General features: G+C 41.5%; 2 protein-coding genes across 2 annotated transcripts in view; one reads left to right on the top strand and one right to left on the bottom strand.

The window, feature by feature from the left end:
• The first annotated feature begins 248 nt into the window (after positions 1 to 248).
• On the top strand, positions 249 to 3,877 carry tyw5 (tRNA-yW synthesizing protein 5). The gene is made up of 8 exons (XM_005736796.2): positions 249 to 540; positions 1,833 to 1,987; positions 2,172 to 2,241; positions 2,316 to 2,360; positions 2,464 to 2,601; positions 2,698 to 2,785; positions 3,099 to 3,215; positions 3,290 to 3,877. The coding sequence occupies exons 1-8, from the start codon at positions 460 to 462 to the stop codon at positions 3,595 to 3,597; spliced, it is 1,002 nt and encodes a 333-aa protein (XP_005736853.1). The 5' UTR covers positions 249 to 459; the 3' UTR covers positions 3,598 to 3,877.
• Positions 3,878 to 4,902: 1,025 nt separating this feature from the next.
• Positions 4,903 to 20,342, bottom strand: part of lrrfip1a (leucine rich repeat (in FLII) interacting protein 1a) — a 48,922-nt gene continuing 33,482 nt past the window's right edge. Inside the window, exons 15-30 of the mRNA XM_013911768.1 lie at positions 20,234 to 20,296; positions 19,539 to 19,616; positions 18,122 to 18,214; positions 17,582 to 17,608; positions 17,353 to 17,478; positions 16,803 to 16,874; positions 16,055 to 16,225; positions 13,748 to 13,840; positions 13,423 to 13,515; positions 13,158 to 13,250; positions 12,911 to 13,055; positions 7,055 to 7,104; positions 6,828 to 6,942; positions 6,650 to 6,729; positions 5,995 to 6,099; positions 4,903 to 5,894 (exon numbers count right to left, since the gene is read on the bottom strand). Of these exons, the coding sequence (XP_013767222.1) occupies positions 5,787 to 5,894; positions 5,995 to 6,099; positions 6,650 to 6,729; positions 6,828 to 6,942; positions 7,055 to 7,104; positions 12,911 to 13,055; positions 13,158 to 13,250; positions 13,423 to 13,515; positions 13,748 to 13,840; positions 16,055 to 16,225; positions 16,803 to 16,874; positions 17,353 to 17,478; positions 17,582 to 17,608; positions 18,122 to 18,214; positions 19,539 to 19,616; positions 20,234 to 20,296 (1,512 nt within the window). The 3' untranslated portion in view covers positions 4,903 to 5,786. The remainder of the gene's footprint in view (positions 5,895 to 5,994; positions 6,100 to 6,649; positions 6,730 to 6,827; positions 6,943 to 7,054; positions 7,105 to 12,910; positions 13,056 to 13,157; positions 13,251 to 13,422; positions 13,516 to 13,747; positions 13,841 to 16,054; positions 16,226 to 16,802; positions 16,875 to 17,352; positions 17,479 to 17,581; positions 17,609 to 18,121; positions 18,215 to 19,538; positions 19,617 to 20,233; positions 20,297 to 20,342) is intronic.

Genomic DNA, 20,342 nt, shown 5'->3' with positions numbered 1-20,342 from the left:
ACTATTGATGCTCTATTTGTGAAAATAAACAAACAAACATGGGCTTTTTTTGTTTTATGATCATTTATATTAAGGACCAGCCTGAGTGCGTCCTCTGCTGCTCCTCCTGCTGACCCGCAGCTAATTTATGTACAATGGAATTAACAGGACGTGGACGGTCTTTCCCCATATCTGCTCTGGGCGAAGCTTTCTTGTCCATCCTCTTGTATCTTCCGGTTAGAAACACGTCACGCATTAAAAACCTGCAAACAGATATTCATAAAACACACAGTGACGCAGTTTTTTAATATCATTAAAATAAGCCTAGCAGTTACGAAGAATTTAAAGTTCATCCCGCTTTTCTTTTAAAGCCAACTTTTACAGTTATTTCTCGTTTCTATGGGGAACTTTGATAACGTAACACCCAGTGTGAGTGTTTACAATCACTGACTGAAGACTTTCTACGTCAAATTATGTTAAATGGAGCTCCAGGAGAAAATACCTGTGCCGGTCTTCGCAGCAGTAGACAGGGAGGTGTTTCTGAGGAACATTTATCCACAGGTGAGACGGATGTGCTTCACTGCACGAGGGCAGGGCCGCAGGAAAAAGAGACAGCAGCAGTTCACATGAGCACCATCACACTCGCTCGTACATATTTAATTCCCCACTACAGCTTGCTCTATAAAAAGAATCCAGCCACTTCTTATTGCCACAGAAAAAAACATTATAAAAGTAAAAATACCCAAGTTTTAACATCAAAATTTTCTTAAATACTGAAAGTGCTCCTTATGGAGAATCACATGAATTATGTATTGGATCATTATTATCGATTCACTTACGTGTAGTTTGTTTTAATGCCGCAGCTAGAGATAATTTGAATGATTTATATCCTAATCTAGGTAAAAGGACGTTTATTCTGAAGGGATGTGAGGGCTGAGAAAGTATATTTCACTTCCTCTCCCCCCTAAAATCAAAGAGCTGATCTTCAGCATTCAAGCTAACAAATTGTTTAGGCTGAGGTTTGATTTGGTTGTGAAAAAGTGTGAAGCTTTTCCAGACACAATGCAAGACAACTGAAAAACTTTCACAGTAAAAACAATCAATTTGGACTTTGTTACTAATACTTCACTGCTATCAGGGAAGTTTTTATGCACGCAGTGTTGTGCAGTGTCTCAGCCATCCCTGATTTCTTTGTATTTTGCCCAGAACATGGCAAATAGGGGCAGCAATTTATTCAAATACACACATGTGTATGTGTATTCAAATGTGTATAGAACACATTTTATAAGGCAAAAACGGAGTTTGTATAATTCTAACAAACTTTAAATTCAACATTTTTCTGACCACCTTTATTCTGAAATACAGCCTGAACTCTCTTTGGCAGCTTTCTTTAAGTAGTCTTCAGAAATAGTTCTCCAGGTTTCTTGAAGGACATCCAAAGCTCTTCTTTGGATGAAGTTTCAGTCTAGTCCAAAAGCACCACTGAACGACACAGGAAATCATTCCTGCCTGTGACCATCTCCCTGTACAACTCATCCACCTAACACACTGTATACTGCAACTGCCGCTGAAACTGCTTCTTCTTTTGTCCTCCACTTGTCCATTTTTTTTTTCATTTTTTTAAGGACACACTGCACACCATGCTGACATATGCCGGTTTTTATCAATTAGCTCTTTAAAGGATCATCATGTTGGTACAGAGAAAAAGTTTTTATTGCTATTGGACTGTGTTATCTTCAATTGTCCAGTGGGGGTCAAGTAAATTGCTTAACTTTTGGATCGTAGGCACGTTAATTTGAAATCAGTGATAAAGACTGGAGTGAAGTGTCTCTTCGGGTTTGTTATCCCTGCAGCGTCGACCGGCTGTTCTCAGAGGCGTGTCTCTGGGTCCCTGTCTGGAGAAGTGGACAGTTGACTATCTTGGAGAAAAAGGAGGAGACAAGGAGGTGAAGATTCATGTGTCCACGGTGCCCCAGATGGATTTCCTTCACAAGAACTTTGCCTACAAGTAAGCTGACGTGCACACACACAAGTTTGTATTGCTTTTTAAGAATAGAGCATTTTATTAAACCAGCTCTGAGTGTCACACAGCTCTTTAAAGCTACAAAGAGCCAATACGTCCTCACAGTGATAGATGTAAACACACAGACAGCAGTATATCTCCACACCTGTCATGTGCTCCACGTTGACAGGACTCTGCCATTTAATGAATTTGTGAGAAGAGCATCAGAGAAGAAACACTCTGACTTCTTCCTGTGTGAGGTGAGGATCAGAGAGCACGTAATAAAATACAGAAATGTATTCTTTTAATGAGAAACTGCTGGGTTTGGTTTCAGGATGAGAGCTACTACCTTCGTTCGCTTGGGGAGGACGTCCGAAAGGTACAAAGAAGACTTTCAATCTCACAAAGAATGGAGCCTGATGACTTTTTTGGGGTGTACATTGCAAGTCGTAACTACAGGAGCTTTCTCTTCTCTCCTGCAGGAACCGGCTGAGCTCAGCAAACAGTTCCCGGGCTTGGCGGAGGACTTTCACACACCTGACTTCTTTGAACCTGAGCAGTTCTTCTCCAGCGTGTTCCGCATCAGCTCCTGTGGTCTGCAGCTGTGGACGCACTACGATGTGAGTTTCAGAGGCAGCTGTTGCAGGACTGTCGGTGTATTTTTCTAAACATGCACGGTCCCTTCTTCTTGGTTTTTTGCACTTTGGTTTCTTTAGGTGATGGACAACCTGCTGGCTCAGGTGACCGGAACAAAGAGAGTGGTCCTCTACAGCCCCCAGGATGCTTTGCACCTCTACCTGTCAGGTTAGTGGCTGTAAAAAAAAACAGGACTTCCTGTTAGGTTTAATGCTGAAAAAGTATCACATGTACTGTGTCCACTCTTAGTAAAGGGACAGTTGGCACCAAAATCACATGAAGAGGTTTTGCAGATGATTCTGCTACGAATTGCCTGTTTTGGGAGATATCTGCAGGATCTTTTCGAACACATTAGAAGAACAAGTACCTACTGGTTTAGCATTCAGGTTGCTAAATGTTGGTTTTTGAAGACGCAGGTTAAAGTTATCCACCAACAGGCATGAGCTTGGTTAGCAGCGTGTTTCTCATTGTTTCCCATTAGGCGATAAGTCAGAGGTTTTGGACATTGACGCCCCCGATCTGAAGCGGTTTCCTAAGTTTGTGAGAGCAAAGAGATACGAGTGCGTGCTGGAGCCCGGAGATCTGCTTTTCATCCCCGGTAGGTGGAGTGCTTCATTCCTCCTACAGCCAAACATGAAACACGACTGAACCCAGCGTCCCTGTTTTCCACAGCTCTGTGGTTTCACAACACGCTCGCTCTGCAGTTTGGAGTGGGCGTTAATATCTTCTGGCGCCATCTACCTGCAGACAGCTACGACAAGAAGGATCCGTACGGTAACAAAGACCCCGTGGCTGCAACGCGAGCGCTTCAGGCCCTGGAGAGGGCGCTTCACACTCTGGATGAACTGCCAGCAGAGTATCGGGACTTCTACGGGCGGCGCATGATTCAGCGCATTCAGAAGAGGACGTACTGCGACGGGAAAATAGACGCGGAGCAGAACTCTACATTACCCAGCAGTCCATTTACTAAACCTGGATGAGTTCTGAGACATGTGAAGTATCCAGTAAAGCAGCACTGCTTTGCTCAGCGGGGAGGTCGACTGTTGATAGTTTGACTGTGTTGTGTACAAAAAATTGAAATTGGAGCTGAAAAATGAGACAGTTCACAGAGGAAACATGGATGCAGCTCACCTGTTTATTCCTTTAATAAAGCTTAAAGACTGAATGGAAAGGGGTGTGGCCACTTCTGAATGGCAATTGACAGCTTGACCATGTTTGTGGTGATACATGAAGAGATAAAATACTGTGCAAAAGTCTTGAGCCGACTCTTATATTTTGCTTCTAAGCAGTCAGACTTTCTTGTAAATTTTTAAAGTGGGTGTGAACAATGGTCCTCCAGCTCTTTGTTTTTGTTTGCTTGGCTGCTTTTTCACTCATTTTCAGTCCAGTCCTACTGCCTGACCATTTCCATTATTACCCTTTGGCTGTAAAAGGCTGATGAGGTATTGTTGTCAACCTGCCGGGCAGACGAGCAGACACCCAAGTTTGCGAATGCGATAATGTGAGAACCAAATGACGTACGAACTTCAAAGTGACACCATAGGTGCAGCTACTAAAAATCTCAGACAAGTTCGAATCTAAGTGACCTTAACCTCAAGGTTTTTCTGAAAATCATAACTTTAGGAAAAGGTGATGTATTAATCTCCTATGAGGCTGAGGGGTAGAACAAGTGTTGGCCAGTATTTTTTGACTTATTTGTTATTTAGGACAATTAATGCTAGGCACCTAGCTAAAGAAATTAACTGGTAATGTGCCAACGGCAAGTTGTATTTTATCTTTAGGTACTCTTTTACTCGCAGCCTGTCAGAAAAGATGCCAAAGACAACAGGTTAACAGAAAAATTTGAAGAAACTTGACAAAAGAAGTGGCAGGCCTAAAGACCTATATGTAGCAGATGAACAGTATCTGAAAAGCATGTTTTTAAGAAACAGAAACAATTCCAGCAAACACCTGACACAGGACGTGAGAAATGCATCAGCTGAAAGTCTAGAGTTTCCACTGAAGCCTGGTCAGAAATGCTCTCAGTGGACAGGTCGATGTAAGAAGCCATTCTGAAGGAATATAAAACACTCTGTTATGGTGTGAAGCTGAATTTCAGTCAGTGGTGTTGGAGATGTCAAAACTGATGGACTTAACAAGGAAAAGTACAGTCAGATTTTGATGCGACGTTCAGTACCATCTGGCAAGCCTGTGATCGACAACAGCTTCATTTTTCAGCATGACGATGATCGCAAACATGCTACCAGTGCATTAAAAGCACATCTAAATAGAAAAACAGCAAATGGTTCAGTTTAAATTTTTTATTGCACGAAGGTTACAGTTCTTTGCTTCCTTACAAACAGTTTAAAGCTCTGTAAACAGTGAAGCAGCATCTCCCCAGTGTGCTCTGTATCTCCTGCTAACACCGCTTTGTGAGTCCCTGTCGTCACATTTCGTCAGTAAGTCTCAGCCTTTACGTGAGTGCACAAGAGCCAACCAGTGACCGACTACGTGAAGCAGGAAAAAGCTCCGAGATACGACTGTTTCCCAGAAGGAGACGGATACACGCTGTGGGCAAAAACTTTCAGTAAACTGCTGGCTACGTGAAAAACTCCAAAAATGTTCTGAATGATCAGATCATGTTTGAGGTGCTACAAAAACCATCTTGCATAGTTAACAAACACCCAGACTTTAACCCAATTTTAAAACTAGTTTGGCTTTGGATGCAAAAAGAAAAAAAAAAAACAACACGAAGCTGAAGGTAACAGTCTGAGCCGTCGCTAACGGCGCCGTGCACCGTCCTGAATGTCTCTTCCCTCCGTTTGACTTAGGAGAAGAAACGTCTCGGTGAAGAGCAGCAGAGAGTTGGGGGAGGAAGCGCAACATTTTGTGGGCCCGGTTCTGGTTCAACCACAGTCACAATGAAAGTACACGAATGGGCGCACCCCTCAGTTCCTTCATGTACTTTCTGGGTGTGTGCATGATGCTACGAAAAACACTCATCGGAAAGAAAACAAAGAAATGGCACATGGCTTGTTGGTGTTCTCTATTCTGTGGATAACTGTGATTTTTTTGTGTTTTATTAAAGTTGCTATTAGGCAGCTGAAAGAGAAACCCAGAAAATGGATGATTCCCTTTTTAAGCCAGTTTTTGGTTAAAATCACGATGAAGCTGCTGCTTGCAGTTGGTGCTATGGAGTCTGCGCCATGCCGCGGCTGGACTTCATCTTCTCCAGTCTTTTAGAAAGGTGGCTGTTGTTGGACTCGAGCTCCTCGACCTTGTCCAGTGCCGATCGCAGCTGTTAGATTGAACAGGAGGAAAGAGAACAGATTATCTTTGAATTAGAGCCTCTTAGATTATCCAGCTTGTAATTCTGGGGTGAGAAAACGATACTCTACCTCTCTCTGGAGTTTCCGTTTCTCGGCCTTCAGGTCGTCCTCAATTTTTTCAGCGTTCTCGGCAGCAGACTTGTAGCGCGTCACCTGACCCTCGAGTCTGGTCACCTGCACAACAAAGAAAATCCATGATTTAAAGCTCATCATTTAAGTCTTTAAAGGTGCTAAAAGCAAGCATTTTACTTTGAAAATTTAAAAACTTTGACACTCCGTACTTGAAAAGCCAATTAAAATATGTTTGAGAGATTAAGTCTGAAATGTTTTCAACTTTTACTTTCAAGATCCAGCTAGTGCTAAGCAGAAGCCCCAGCTCATTTCATCTTGTGTTTGTCAGACTGGTTAGTTCATTGTTTTACTGGTTCAGCTCCCTCTCCAGTGAGTTTTAAACTGCAGATGGTGAGCTTCAGCTCCCCATCAGGAACCCCACATACAGGTGGAGAATTTGTTAATCCAATGCTACATGTAGATGGAGAGCAGAATAAAGAGTTGGGGTTTGACCAGAGAACCAAAGAATCACAAAGAGCCATCTGACACTGGGGGCCTTTAAACACAGACCTTCCCTGCATGCAGGGAGAGAGAAATGAGCTAGCTGATTAGCAGTGGCTGAAATTTCAAAATAAAACACACACAGTGTATTTAATAATTTTTATCTGCTTACATTTTGTTCTAATGCCGTCGCTTCCTGCTCTGCCTTCACGAGTTTGAACTTCAACTCGCTGATCTGCCTGTTGGAGTCCCCTAGAAGGAATTTTAAAAGAGATTAATTTTTTTTTTTTTTTTAAATCACAGACACGAACTTAAAAACTAGCAGGCTGTTTCTGATTTATTTGACTTACTCTGTAATTCCATTATGTTTGGATCGTTTCCATTTTCAATAATTTCAGCGTCTGGGCTGGTGTCTGTGCCGTTCTTCTGAGTTTTCTGTTCCAACTGGGCTTTTAGTTTCTTTACCTGTACAAAACAAACGATGAATTTAAAACAAGACACCGGAGGCGCTGGTGCAACTGGAGAAGTAAGATTCATACAGATGTGCCAGACAGACTTAAAATATAAACCTGTTCACCTGCTCTATCATTTTCTCACGCTCATCCACCAGTTTCCTCAGGCGAATCTCTGAAATTAAAGCACATGTTTTAGGTAAAAAAATAAAAAATTAAAAAAAGAATTGCAGCATATTTGCAAATGTTTAATAATTACAACGACTTTGTTCCATCTTAAAAAGGAAAATAAGATCACATACCAGGGGTGGGAGGACCCGGAGAGATGATAGGGAGGGGGCTGGGGTTGATGCATGCAACAGAGCAGGCATCCAATGAGGGCGTGATGGAGTGGTGTGTGAGGGATGGGAGGGGGGTGTTAGCATGCACAAACTGTGGAGAGGAGGGGTCAGTGCAACAGCACACAGCTTCCTGGACTATAGTCACACTGCATGACAACACACAATGAGCTAGAAAAATGATATTTAGGTGTAAATGTGAAGAATGAACATATCTTATTAAAAATAATCTCATTAAAAAACATTTATTTAGAGCAACATTTCAAACAGGTAACAGCAGGGTGTTTATTAGCATTTCAAAGTTGTTTTCCATTTAGTGCAAAAAAAAAAAAAAGAAAAAGAAACGGACACTAACATACATGTTCTGTGCAGAGTTTGTGAAAGCAAAAATGGCTTTAAACTCATTTAAACACTGACATGGACAGAACATATTCGAGCTTGTTAGCTTAAGTCTTAATAACAATTACCCATTAATATTTATTTTTGTTGTGGACTCATGACATAAGTAGATGACGGAAATTGCACCGAGATGCAATGATGCTGTAGCAGAACCGTTGGAGAGCAATATAATCAGAGATGTGTGACATGGTACAAGCAGCAAAATAAATGTGCATCAATATCTGAAGAAATGTTACCTGTTATATCAAGTGCATCATGGCCCATGTGTATAAACCTACAGTTACCTTACAGTTTAGAATTTCATCTTTCCACAAATTGTTTTGTTTGCACAAATGAGCTCAATGAAAAGAGATTAAGAAAATATACAAACTTACATCAATATTTATTTGGAAAGAATCAAAGTGCTTTGAGGTTTAAACCGCTTTCTAAACATCAGTAAAATAATAGTAAAGGCATTTTAAGCACATCTGTAGACTACGACATCTTACATTCCTCTTTGCCCTTTCCTTTGCCTTTCTTTCCACCCTTCTTTGACTCCTTCCCTGACTGTGCTGCCCCTTTATTGCTGCCCACTTGGTCTGCACTATTTGGTAAATTCGCATCTTCACCCTGCAATGCATTCTTGACCACATCTATCCCTGCCTCTACTGATGAAGACACAGTCTGGTTAATGTTCTCTGCAACAGCTCCCAGCGCTCCAGCGCTCAAGACTTCCTCTGAAGCTTTGCCTGGCTGGTCTTCTTCACTGGCTTCTTCTTTATGTGTGTTTTTCTCTTCTTCACACACATTTTCCACCTTTTCTGAGGTAGCTTCCTCATGAGCCACAGAGTTCTGGTCTTCTTGAGGCACCATATCTGGGTCTTTATCTGCCTGGTTGCCTCCATCATTGCCTTCAGCTGGCTTGTTTTCATTTGACTCGGCATTACTTTGGCACAGCCCATCGTTGGTTTCATCTGCTGTTAATTCAACTCCCTCATCAACTTCTTCCTGCTCTGGATTTTGGGAACGAGTCGATTCTTCAGCTGCTTCGATATCCATGTCATCAAAATCAAAAGACTGCCCTTCATCTTCCTCATCCTCTTCCCCTTCACTCTCCAACTGATTATTATTTTCAGATTGGTCTTTGTTGGATTCATGCGGTTGCTCAGTTGACAAGCATGACGGTTCCTCGTGTTGATCGTTTTTATGTTGGGGATCTTCCATGACAGCCGATTCCAGATCAGTTGAAGAACCAGTCTCAGTAGCTTCTTTTGGAGCCTCTGCTGTATCTAACACGACAGCAGCACTGACCTTTAGTTCTTCGTCCTGCACTGCAGTCTCAGTGCTTAAGGCTTCAGGGCTTTCTGTTGATGATGCACCATCACAACTGCTGCTTTTTTCATCTGGATTAACTAAATCTTTGGGTTCTTCCAGATTTTTGTTTTCTGAATTATCACCATCCTGACGTGTAGATGTGACAATGGCAGGAGGACATTCTTGTTCAGTCTCTGCTCTTGGCTCCCCATCAGTGGACTCCTCAGGAACCTCGCTGGTAACGTCAGTGGGAGGGTCATCTGTACCCGAGTTTATAACTTCGGATGGCTCCATGTCAGATGAACCAATAGGGGAGTCATCAGCAGACGGTGGCAGGATGAATGTGTCGTCTTTACTCTCAGAAGCAGACTCGGAGTCATTGGCAGCAACGTCACAATTGGTTGCAACGTGTGATTCTCCTTCAGTGTTGCTGCTCGTTTCATGGCTGTTTTCAGTGTTGTTAGACGTGCTGTCAGATTTCCTGTCATCAGCAGCCTCTACTTTCTCTTCTGTTTGATCAGTATGGATGGCATCACCATCAGTTGAGATACCGACCCTTTCAGGATCATCTACACTGGACGTACACTCTTTGTCAAGGCCATCAGTGCCTTCTGCACTGTTGGAGTTGAGTTCGGCTGTACAGATGTTGGCCTCTGTGTCAGGATTTGCTGCCGTTTCCATTTCTGGTACTTTCTCTGTTTCAAAAGTTTGCTTGTGGTCTTGTTCATCTTTTTCAGAATCTGTTCTGGATTCTTCAAGAGTTTCAACACTTTTCAGTGCCTCTACTGATTCTACAGTCTCTGTTTCCAAAGTTTCTTCATCATTCTGTTCTTCTGTAATGTGATTTGCTATTGTTTCACTGGGAGTTTCACTGTCTTCAATACAGGTCACAGATTCCACTTCTTCTAATGTCTCTACTTCCAAAATTGGTTTCTCCTCTTGATCACCCTCTTTGGAATCTGTTTCTATTGATTCCTTGATGGCTTCCAAATGAGAAGAACTTTCAGTGGGTTCTTCTGTCTCTACTGCCCTGTCAGTCTCTATTTCCAAAGTTTGTTCCTCATTCTGTTCCTCTGTAACATCATCCACTATTACTTTGCTGAGCGTTTCTGTTTGACAAGGGTTTTCAGAAGGTGATACTTCTTCCATTTCTTCTATCTTGTTGGTTTCTAAAGTTTGTTTGGTGTCTTCATCATCAATTTTGGAGTCTGTTTCAGTTTCCACGAGAATTTCTGCATGAGACAAACTTTGAGTAGGTTCCTCTGCCTCTACTGTATCTGTGGCCTTTGTTTCTAAAGTTTGTCCCTGGTTCTGTTCATCCTTAACATGATCCACTGTTACTTCTTTTTGGGCTTCACAAATGGCCTGAGCAGGTACTACCATTTCTGCTTCTTCTACTGTGTTTGTTTCCAAAGTTTCTTCTTCATGACACTCATTTGAAACAGTTTGTTCTTTACATTTACTGGATTCGATCGGCTCCACTGCATTGACTTCCTCAGTTTCTTGCTTGTCCTGCTCTTCCTTGACTGGATCCATCTTTGATTCCTTAAAGGTTTGAGTGACAGAGCCATCGACAGTAAGTTCTGCAGCAGATCCATCATTACTTCCTGCTGGTTCTTTGTCTTTTTTCTTTTCATTCGCCGTTTCATTTTTTTGTTTGGTCTTGTCGTCTTGAGCCCCTCCTTTCTTTTTGCCTCTCTTCTTCTTTTTCTTCTTTTTCCCTGAAGCAGGAGTACCCTGAGGCTGAGATTTACTGGGCGTTTCCTCTGCCTCATCGTTCTCTGCCTCTTCTGCATTTTCAGGCTCAGGTTGAGCTTCAATGTTGGAAGCAGTTGGAACGGATTCATCGGTTAAATCTGCTTTTGGAGCAACATCTGCAACTTTTTGTTGAGGACATAATTCAGTACTTGTCAAACTACTTTTCTCAACAGCTTCCTGTTTGCTGTCTTGCACCTCACTGGTGTCAACACTAACACTTTTGGCATCTGTCTCGACTACATTTAGACTACTCATCTCTTTTAAATTAACCTCCTCAGACATTTCTGTTTCTGGAACATCAGGACTTGTTACAATCTCTTTCAGCTCAAAGCTACTGGGTTCTGTACCAGGAGAGTCACTGATTTCTGCATTTAAGTCCTCACTGAGACCATTTTCTCCAGTGTTGTTTTTCTCTGCAGGTAAGCATGTCTCTTGTTCTTCTTGAGGCTGTTCTTCACTGGATGTTTTCAGTGTGGAAACATCAGCAGCATTACAGAGAAGATCAGAGCTCATATGATTCTCTTTGGCTTTCTCGTGCATTTCTTGTTGCTGCTCTGGACCCACTTCTTCCTCTTCTCTGCTACTTCTCAACTCAGTCTCCTCTGTGTTGCCTGGGAGATCATGAAGAGCATACAGTGATGGAAGGCCAAAAAAGTGTAGGCTTAAGACAAGACTTTCAACACTTCATCAGGAAGCGCATCAGCAGAAGTCAAGGTAAGGCAGAACACCTGGCTGATTCAAAGGCCAGAAAGAGAAGCAGAGCGCCAAGATGACCAGGAAGCACAAGAAAAAAAAAAAGAAGCAGAAGAAGAAAGGCAGGAGGAAAATCAAAATAAGGCTGCTGATCCCGAGTAAGTAAGAGAAAAGAAGAAGGGAATACTCCAACTGAATTTTCGCTACACACACCAGATGTTGACTTTTAAGAAGAAGTCCATTCAACCCTCTCACTGTAGGATGCATCAGGATTTACACACCAACACCAGCCGCATTAACAAAGTTAGTCATGATTCAACACTTATGTGTTTCTGGTGAAAGTGACTGAGGTGCAAGAGTTACATGAAAGCCAAGCATTAGTAATGGAAGATGATATAGAAAAAGCAACTCTGTTAGTGGATGATATTTTAAAGGAAAAGCTTAGAGAGGTGATTCTCGTTATGTTTCTAGTTGCTTCTCAGTAATATGTCAGCCTGTCTCCCACTAGTCTGACTTTGCTTTAGCCGATAATGTGCAAAACTTTGCAGAAGAAGAGAAACGTGTTTACAGACTGGTACTAATTTATCCCTTTATAACAACTGAATGAAGGCTGAATTTCTTAAATTAACTAACGTGAACTCGGATTAAGGCTTAAAGTTTGCATTATTAGGGGCGTGGCCACTCTCATCGACAGAGTGACACATACACGTGCGGCTGTAGCTGCTAGGGCTTACCTCAGCTAATTCAGGTCACTAAAAATAAAACTCATATGGCTTGCTGAGTCTTAAAATCCATCTAAGAAGTAAGCTCGTGCTCTAGTTTTTTTAACTGAAATTCTAGTACTTCATCTAATATTCAACTTAGCACTAACAGCAAGCCTCTGTGTGATGTTTTGTGCTAAGTTTCTAGTGTTAGCTGATGACTTAGCGCTCCAGTATCCTGAAGAAGTATGCCTCTTTTTAGTGAAAGATTAAAAAAAAGGCCAAACTTAAACTTAAAATAAAATTTCTCATATTTGCTCCAGTCAAACCAGTGCACATCTTTTATAGCGTCCACAGACGGAGCATGCACTCTGCCACAACTGTGTGGTACATGAACGTGTTTTAAATAGTTCATGGACAACGATGGAAATTTATGTTATAGAGAAAAAAATATATATTTATGGTTAATGGTTTTAGTCTTTTTAAGGACTAATGCTTCTGGACAGTGAGTAACTGATGAAGGCTCGATTAGTGAATTAGTTTTTCCTTTTTACCAGAAAAATACAGAGGATCACCAAGCTTATCCTTAACAGATCAGTGCAAATCAGAGTCTAAGTGATATATAACGCATGAAGCTGGGAATTGAAGAGTTCACTCCAAAATCTGACAGGAAACTCCAATAGTAGAAAAACATGTTCTATTTCATCGTTACTGTTTTGGAATGAGACTCTTGCATCAGTTGTACGCTGAGCCATGCAGTAAGAAGAAAGGAAGTTTTTAATTCCACAGTGGGTTTTACCGAGCATGCTGTTCCCCTCTGCTGGGGTCGTCTGAGACTCCTGAGCTGGTTGGGAAGCAGGGTCTACACTGGAGGACTCATCAGCTTCTGCCACGTCAACATCCCCATTGATGCTCAGATCAGGTCCCAACACTATTCCATGTTTCTGCACAGGTAGAATAAATTGTTAGCATCGGAAAGCACCAGAACAGCAATTCCCAAACAACTAAAGCTTACAGTGTTTTTTTTTTCTCCACACACTGAGTACCTTCAGAATATCTTTCAGCTTCACAGCTTCTTCTCTGAGCTCATCGCGCTCAATTCGGATTGCATCTGTGTATTCTTTCTGTCGCTCTAAGGCCTGAGCAGAGCCACCCACCCAAAAGTGTTGCAGAGTGCAAAACAAAGTTAAAAGTGTGCAAGAAGTGAAAACAAGTAAAAACAGGCATTCAGGGTGATGCAAAGAAGATACTGATTTCATGTCAGTAAGCTGAATATGATTAAATGAAAAACTGCTGGCTCATTGGCCATACCCCAATTTTTTTATCCTTCCACTCCACCGTCTCCTGCAGATCAGTTATTTCTCTAACAAAACCCTCCTGTTTCAAACGCAGCTGACGGATCTCCTAAACAGCAGGAAAAGGAAAGCAAAGGTGTAAAAGAATGAAAGTAAAGCAGAGTAGGTATCAACTGTGCGGGAAAAGAAGGAAAAGCTGTGAAAAGCACCCCAACATGCAGCCTCTCTGTGTGACAGAGAGTATAGGTACAGGACAGACTTTTTTTTTTTTTTTTTTTTTAAATATGGAAATCTGCAAAACGCTTCACACTCATAGTGAGTGGGTGATGGGGGGTACTCACGTTTAGGAGCTCTTCACTTTGCTTTAGCGTCTCTTTCATTTCATTGAACTGGAACTGGAGCACGCTGTGGGCATACTTCTCTCGCTCGTATTCCTGTAGGGAGCAAGATTTAGTTTAACAGCCAAATAACTGACAGAGGGCACAAAAACATTACAGCACAGCTGCTTTTGGGAATTTCAACACCTTTATTGGATACCAATACTGATTTAATGAGCTGACAATACACATGTCTCATATGTCCTAATGCAACCTTATCAGCTCTGCTTTGGTGTAATAAAAAGCAATGAAGCTCAGTTATGATTTCCTTGTCTGACTGTACAGCATCACTTCTGTTTCAAACCTCTTTAAAACACTCGGTGCATAAGGGTTATATGAAGCTTGTTAGATGCTGGGTTGTCCAGGAGAAACCTTTGTACTGCTTCTTATTAGAAGTTAGGATGTCAGAGCCTTGTTTGATACTTTAGATAAAAGATGTCCCCCTGTGCAATGTTCCCTCTAAGCTGCGCGCGTGCGCAATTGCGCACTGCTGGCACGGTCTCTGCGCAGAAAAAAATCTGCGTTGTGCACAAAAAAATAAAAAAAATAAAAAATAATCTAACCTGAATTGAAATTAAAGTAAATTGTTAACAATTCTGTTTGGCAGTGTTAGTCAGTAAGCGACTGGCTGCTCCAGTATGGGATTAGAACGATGCCACATTATCCCATAGCCTAGCCAATCACATGATTCACATTCGTATATACGCAGTTAATCAACGTTGTTGACAGGCTATGACAGCATCCTTATGTGCCGACACCGGTGTTTTAGCTAGCAAAGCGGCTGATGAGGAGTGAAGCCACGTTAATGACAACGTGCACAACCTTTGGAGATGTGAGGAGGACAGACGGAAAAAGTGTGGACTTTATATATTTTTTATTTTTTAATTTTATTTTTTGTTGATAGGCCACGTAAAACCAAAGTTATGATAAAAAATATGCAATGTTTGGTTTTCTTCCTGAATACTATTGTCGTTTATATTTACTGCGGGAAGAAACAGTAAAAACGGCGTTTTATAAGGAAAACGCTCGAAATCACTCTCCGCCTGTGAGCAAAAACAAAACCAAAAAACCCCACCCTTTCCTATTGGTCAAAAAATGTACCATGTCGACCAATCAAAACATGGCGTTTAGTTGTTTAGGGCGACTGCTGAATGTTACAGGTGTTACAGGAGTGATACATCTCCTGTTGTCAGGCCTGCAGGTATCAGGCTGTTGTTCTCCTTTATCTCATAGTGGGCAGAAATTATTTTTGGAGTGGCACAAATAATTTGTGTGGCATCAAATTTGATGCAGAACAGCTGATTGTTCTGTAAATATTTTGAAATGTTTGTTTAAAAAAAACGCCTTGGCAGCATTTTTAGGTAAACAGCTGCAAAAAACTTTGTTGTTTGTAAAACTCAGTTACTTTTTTGAAGAAGTAATAATTAATTGCCCAACATTGGTCATTATATACTGTATTTTGCAGACAGAGAGTTACAGGACTCTCTCCCAGACCACAGACTCACTCATAATACAAGTCAGAGCTTTATTTAAAAAAAAAAAAAAAAAAAAAAAAGTTGAGTTTTCAAAATTGGAGTTCAAGTTATTTTTACTTCCAATAGTGTTAACAAACTACACAGGTCATGAACAAGATATTTTTTTAAATTTTCATTGTAAGTGGGCTAAAGCAGTTAATTAAAAGTAGTCTAACATAAATATAAATGCTGTAATTTGATTATTTTAATAAGCCATGTAACTGGGATGGATTCGATGCTGGCTCACAGTGGTTCAGAGGGACCGCTCAGGGAGTTTGTGCGTTCGCACAGACACATGAAAAATTAGAGGGAACATTGCCCCTGTGCCTGTACTTGGGATTTGCACTGATTCACTTTCCAGACGTGGAAGCTATGTAGATATTTTTTGGATATGCAGTCTACTTTTTTTGCAATGATTCTCTGCGTGTCTATTTTCAGACAGGTCTGCTTTGGGGAAACTAAAACATTCAAACTGCGGCAGGCTTTGGTTCTAGATTTTCAGCTGTTCCATGACATCCTTAATTTTGTGATGTTGTAGTTCTCTGCAGACTAAAGAGCTCTTCAGTAAAGATGGCTATGAGGTTGTGGGGCCAGCTGATACTCTAAACAGAATTTATTGGCTTTGACAGGAGATGTCACATGAGCCAAGACACGCTAATGTACAGAATAAATAATTTTTTATGATCCAACATAAAAAATGACATACTATGCTTCTTCACTTTATATTCATGGTAGTTTTAAAGACAGTCTGTCGTACCTTGACTTTCTCCTCGTGCTCTCGGCGGGACTCAGTTAGCAGCTCCTCCAGCTCCATGAGTGAGTCTTTGAGCGTGTCCACCTGGTACATCAGGTTGTTTTTCTCATTGTCCAGCTGAGCGTTCGACACCATGGCCTTACGATACTTCTCCTCCACTTCTGCTAGTGCATCCTGATGCATTGACAAAGGATAGAGGATTATCACAGTTGCTAGCTCATCACCCTCCAACCGGTAACAGCAGGTGGCTGGCACACCCTGAACCCAGTTCTTCTTCACCACCGTCGCCATGTGCTGTTCAGCTAGCACCATTATATATACAGTATTTTTATTTTACTATGTAACACTCTATGAGATTGCGGTTGATGAATCAGCACTGTGTTAATAAAACTGCACTAATGAATTTAGATTAAAGTCTGAATTATGTACTTTCTGTAAGTGAAAATGAAATTAAGCACACATGCATGCACACACATCAAAAGAAAGAAAGACCACATGCAGATGTCACAGTTAGCATGCAACGTATTTGAGCCACATCAAAGGACTGCTAATTAGTGTCCTTTCACTCCTACTTATTGAGGAAGAATTGAACACTCTCTCCACAAGTTATTAATCTGTATTAGCAGAAGCCTCAGAGGAAAGGATTTCAACCCAGTGTGCCATAAAAGCAAAAAGAAAACCACGATAACCAGTTCAAGTCAGGGGAGGCAAACCAGTTAGTTAACAATATGAAAGGCTCTCAGGTTTATACCTTGACTTCTTTTAGGTTCTGAGTGTACTTGGCTTCCACTTCCTGAATCTGATCCTTCAGTTCGTGAATCTCCTGGTAAAGAGTGCAGCAGCAGCAGCAGCAGAGGTGAGCAGAGAAGCACAGCGTGACAGTAGCAGTGAAGGTGAAGCAGAGAGTTTGGTGAACAGTTAACACCGTGAGAGGACAGCTTCGCAAAGACAACGAGAACGGTAAAAACATGACACAAACTGACAAAACAGCTAGCCCGGCTGTTATGACTGAGTAACTGAGTTATGTTTTTCAGAGGCTGTTTAAATAAACAGTTTAAATAAAAACTTTGTCTTAAAAATTTGTCTTATTGTAAAAAAAGCTTTTTTTATGTTGTTTTTAAAAATTTCATCGCCTTTTGCGCTAGGAAAACACAATTCATTCTGACATGAGTCTTTCTGCTTTTAATCAAACTATCTTTGAACAATAGCGATCAATAAAAAAAAACAACTGGGACATGTCCAGCTACTGTTTTGAAGCATCCCTGCTATTAACACAATCCTCTCTGTCTACAGGACTGTACCTTGATTTCTCGTATGGAGCTCTCGGCGTCTACAGTTAAAGCCGTTTCTCCGCTTCCTCTCCGGGAGGACGACCCTCCTAATGAGGTGAGCGTGGCTGCTGTTAAGGCTGAAGCTGCTCGAGATCCCTGACACAACGAAAAAGAAATTTGTTACATAAAATACATCCAAACATATTGTAACAATAGCATTCAGTCTTCTCCATAACTGTCAAAAAAGTGCATTTCTCACCTTCTCAAGATAATCTCTGTCCTCCACCTGTTGAGAAAGATAAACACAGTCAGAGGAATCAGAGGCACATGAGAGACCACAGGGCCAAGAGGATGAACTGAGGGAGGAAGGAAGTCCCACAATCGTCACTGCAGCTACCGTAGCACTGATTTATCTTCACATCTGCTGATAAAAAGCAACACACCATACAAAAACCTCCAAGGACCGGAATCTGCCATCTATTCACAAGCACAAATTCATCTCTGTAGCAGCGTGCAAATGATTAATCAGAGTGATGTCAAAGCTCTCTCAAAAATATCAAACTAACAGCAGATCTGTGTTAAAAAAACAACAGCACACGCAGAAACTGCAGTTTCAACACAGATTAACTTCGCACACAAACCCAGTTAACAGCAATCGCTGTCTTTGCAGTAATAATAAACAAAGTTAGTTTAAAAAGGAAAAGGAAAAAAACCCAAAAAAAAACAGGCGGCATATAAGAAATCAGGCAGGAACTCAGCTCACATCACAGCCTCAGCCTGTGGGTGCAAAGCTACTCACGTCAGGAAAGTCGGGAATAGTGACATCGTCCAGGTCCCTGGGAAGACCACTGCTACTGCTTCTCAAAAAACTGGCAACAGAGCTGCAATTGCTCTGCGACAGCCACCAGGGGGCACAACACAACAACAAAGAAGCCAAACACACTGAATGTTAAGACTTCAGAAAACTTTAAAAGTACTAATTGAAAAAGTACAGCAGGGGCTAAAATTACCACTAATAATCACCATCAGTGCTGTAAAGGTTATTCATCAGTGTATTTAACTTTCATTTCCTATTTTCTAAAACCTGGATGTGTGAAAAAAGGGCAGATAACAAAAAAACACAGACATCACTGTGCTGTCCAAAAATGCAAAAAACCAAACTTGTTATTACACAAGTTTGCACGTTCTGCAGCACATTGCTACATAAAGATGTGTGTGATAAGTTAGATGGCACTAATTTAAAAGAGGAACATTTGTGGGACTGTTTCTGTCACTAAAATGCTTCACTTAAAGTACTCTGTGCAGCTGCAAGCTGGTGACAGATGGTCCCAGTCAGGAACTGCTCTGCAGCTGATCCAAAGCTCACTCGACCACTCCGATGATCACACACTCTGGACCAAGCTCACACTTCAGGCATGAAAGGGATTATCCTTTGTGACCTTCAGGGAGTTCATCTCCACATTACTGATAAACTTGATGGTATGTATTTAGCAGTTACGCTCCACAAGTTCACCAGGAGTGAGTTTTTGTTTATACTCTAAATACGGAGCATTGGTATGTTTTCATGCTGGAGATATCTGCAGACAGTGTTAACTGTGATGCATTCAGATCAAATACTCAACATAGTTTAAGTGCTAGGAGAGTTAGAAATATCTGAAAAATCATCTGACACTGTGCCATGAGATTTTGCCACAGACTCCGGATCTTCTTTATGCCATCGACACCCAAAAATGGTCTGTGGGTCACATCTGTGCTGCAGAGCTGGTAGAAACTTCAGCAAACACCGGCCAAAAATAACATATCAACATGCCCAAGATAAATGACATGAAATGTTTTAAATAAACAATATTTTTTTTAAATCTGATTTTAGCTCCCTGTGAGAGTCATTACTGCAAACCGCTCTTATTTATGGTTGAGCCATTTTCCACTTTCCCTGCTCACTTTGACTGCAAGTACACCACCTCGCACACGGAGTGGAGCTGATGGAAATGGGAGGAGTAAGGATTGTAAGGGGTGAATATTTCTATGTCTGTCTGAACACACTTTGAGTGAACAAATCCTCCAAACAGTGAATCGTGAGCTAAATGTTTCAGTCTAAATGCACGATGGGTCAATGAAAGCATCTTGTCATTTAATGTTATGTCCACATGGCATGCAGCCTAAATCCTTTCAAACTCCAGGATGAGGAGAAGCGTGTCTGAAGAGGAGAGGCTCACCACTGGGCTGGTACGGGCTGACCCGGCCCTGCTGGAGGTTCTGGAGCCGGAGCTGCGATAACTAGTGTACTCTACAGGCTGCAGAGAGAAAACGTCGTCATGTTTCTGTCACCAACTACCATGCACACACTCACATGGTGCCTTTAGTACATAACATGCATCTACCCTTCTTTGTTACTTCAGGATTCAGGCTTTACCATATTCAACATCTCTTATGCAGCAGAAAAAACGTACATCCTAAATGATGACTAAACTAAACTAAACGATGTTTTAGTCAAAAGTCTCTAAAACTAAAAAAAAATGTGTTGTTAATGCTGCTTCACTGCACTTGTTTGTACCTCCTACTCTTGTCTGTGTCCAGTTTGTTGTTAAGATCTGAGTTGTGCTAATTCATGCATGCCCTGCTCTATAAAAAACTATAAATGCATGTTGTGTGTGTGACTTCCTATTAATTACTACTGCCCATAAACAAGAAGATGATACCCATGCCATATACACGAATCCTTTTAAAAAGCAGATCATTTGCCCAATTGCAGATGATTTACATCCACTGGCTCACCCGGATTCACTCTCCTTTCAGGTAACCATTAGAAACATCCATCCAGACCATATTGGCACATGCAAGTTAATTTAAACACACATCAAACTGAACACACCACACACCAAATAATGCCACAATTCCAGCAACATCTTACATGAGAGCTGGCGCTGATGACTCGCCGCGACCCACTGCACAGACTGTCTTCATATAAGGAGCTCTGGACATCACACACACACACACACACACACACACACACACACACA

This window comes from Pundamilia nyererei, unplaced genomic scaffold (genome assembly GCF_000239375.1).
Source record: "Pundamilia nyererei isolate P.nyererei 1_Seehausen unplaced genomic scaffold, PunNye1.0 scaffold00071, whole genome shotgun sequence".
NCBI lineage: Eukaryota > Metazoa > Chordata > Actinopteri > Cichliformes > Cichlidae > Pundamilia > Pundamilia nyererei.
This window is presented reverse-complemented; position numbering and strand designations above follow the sequence as displayed.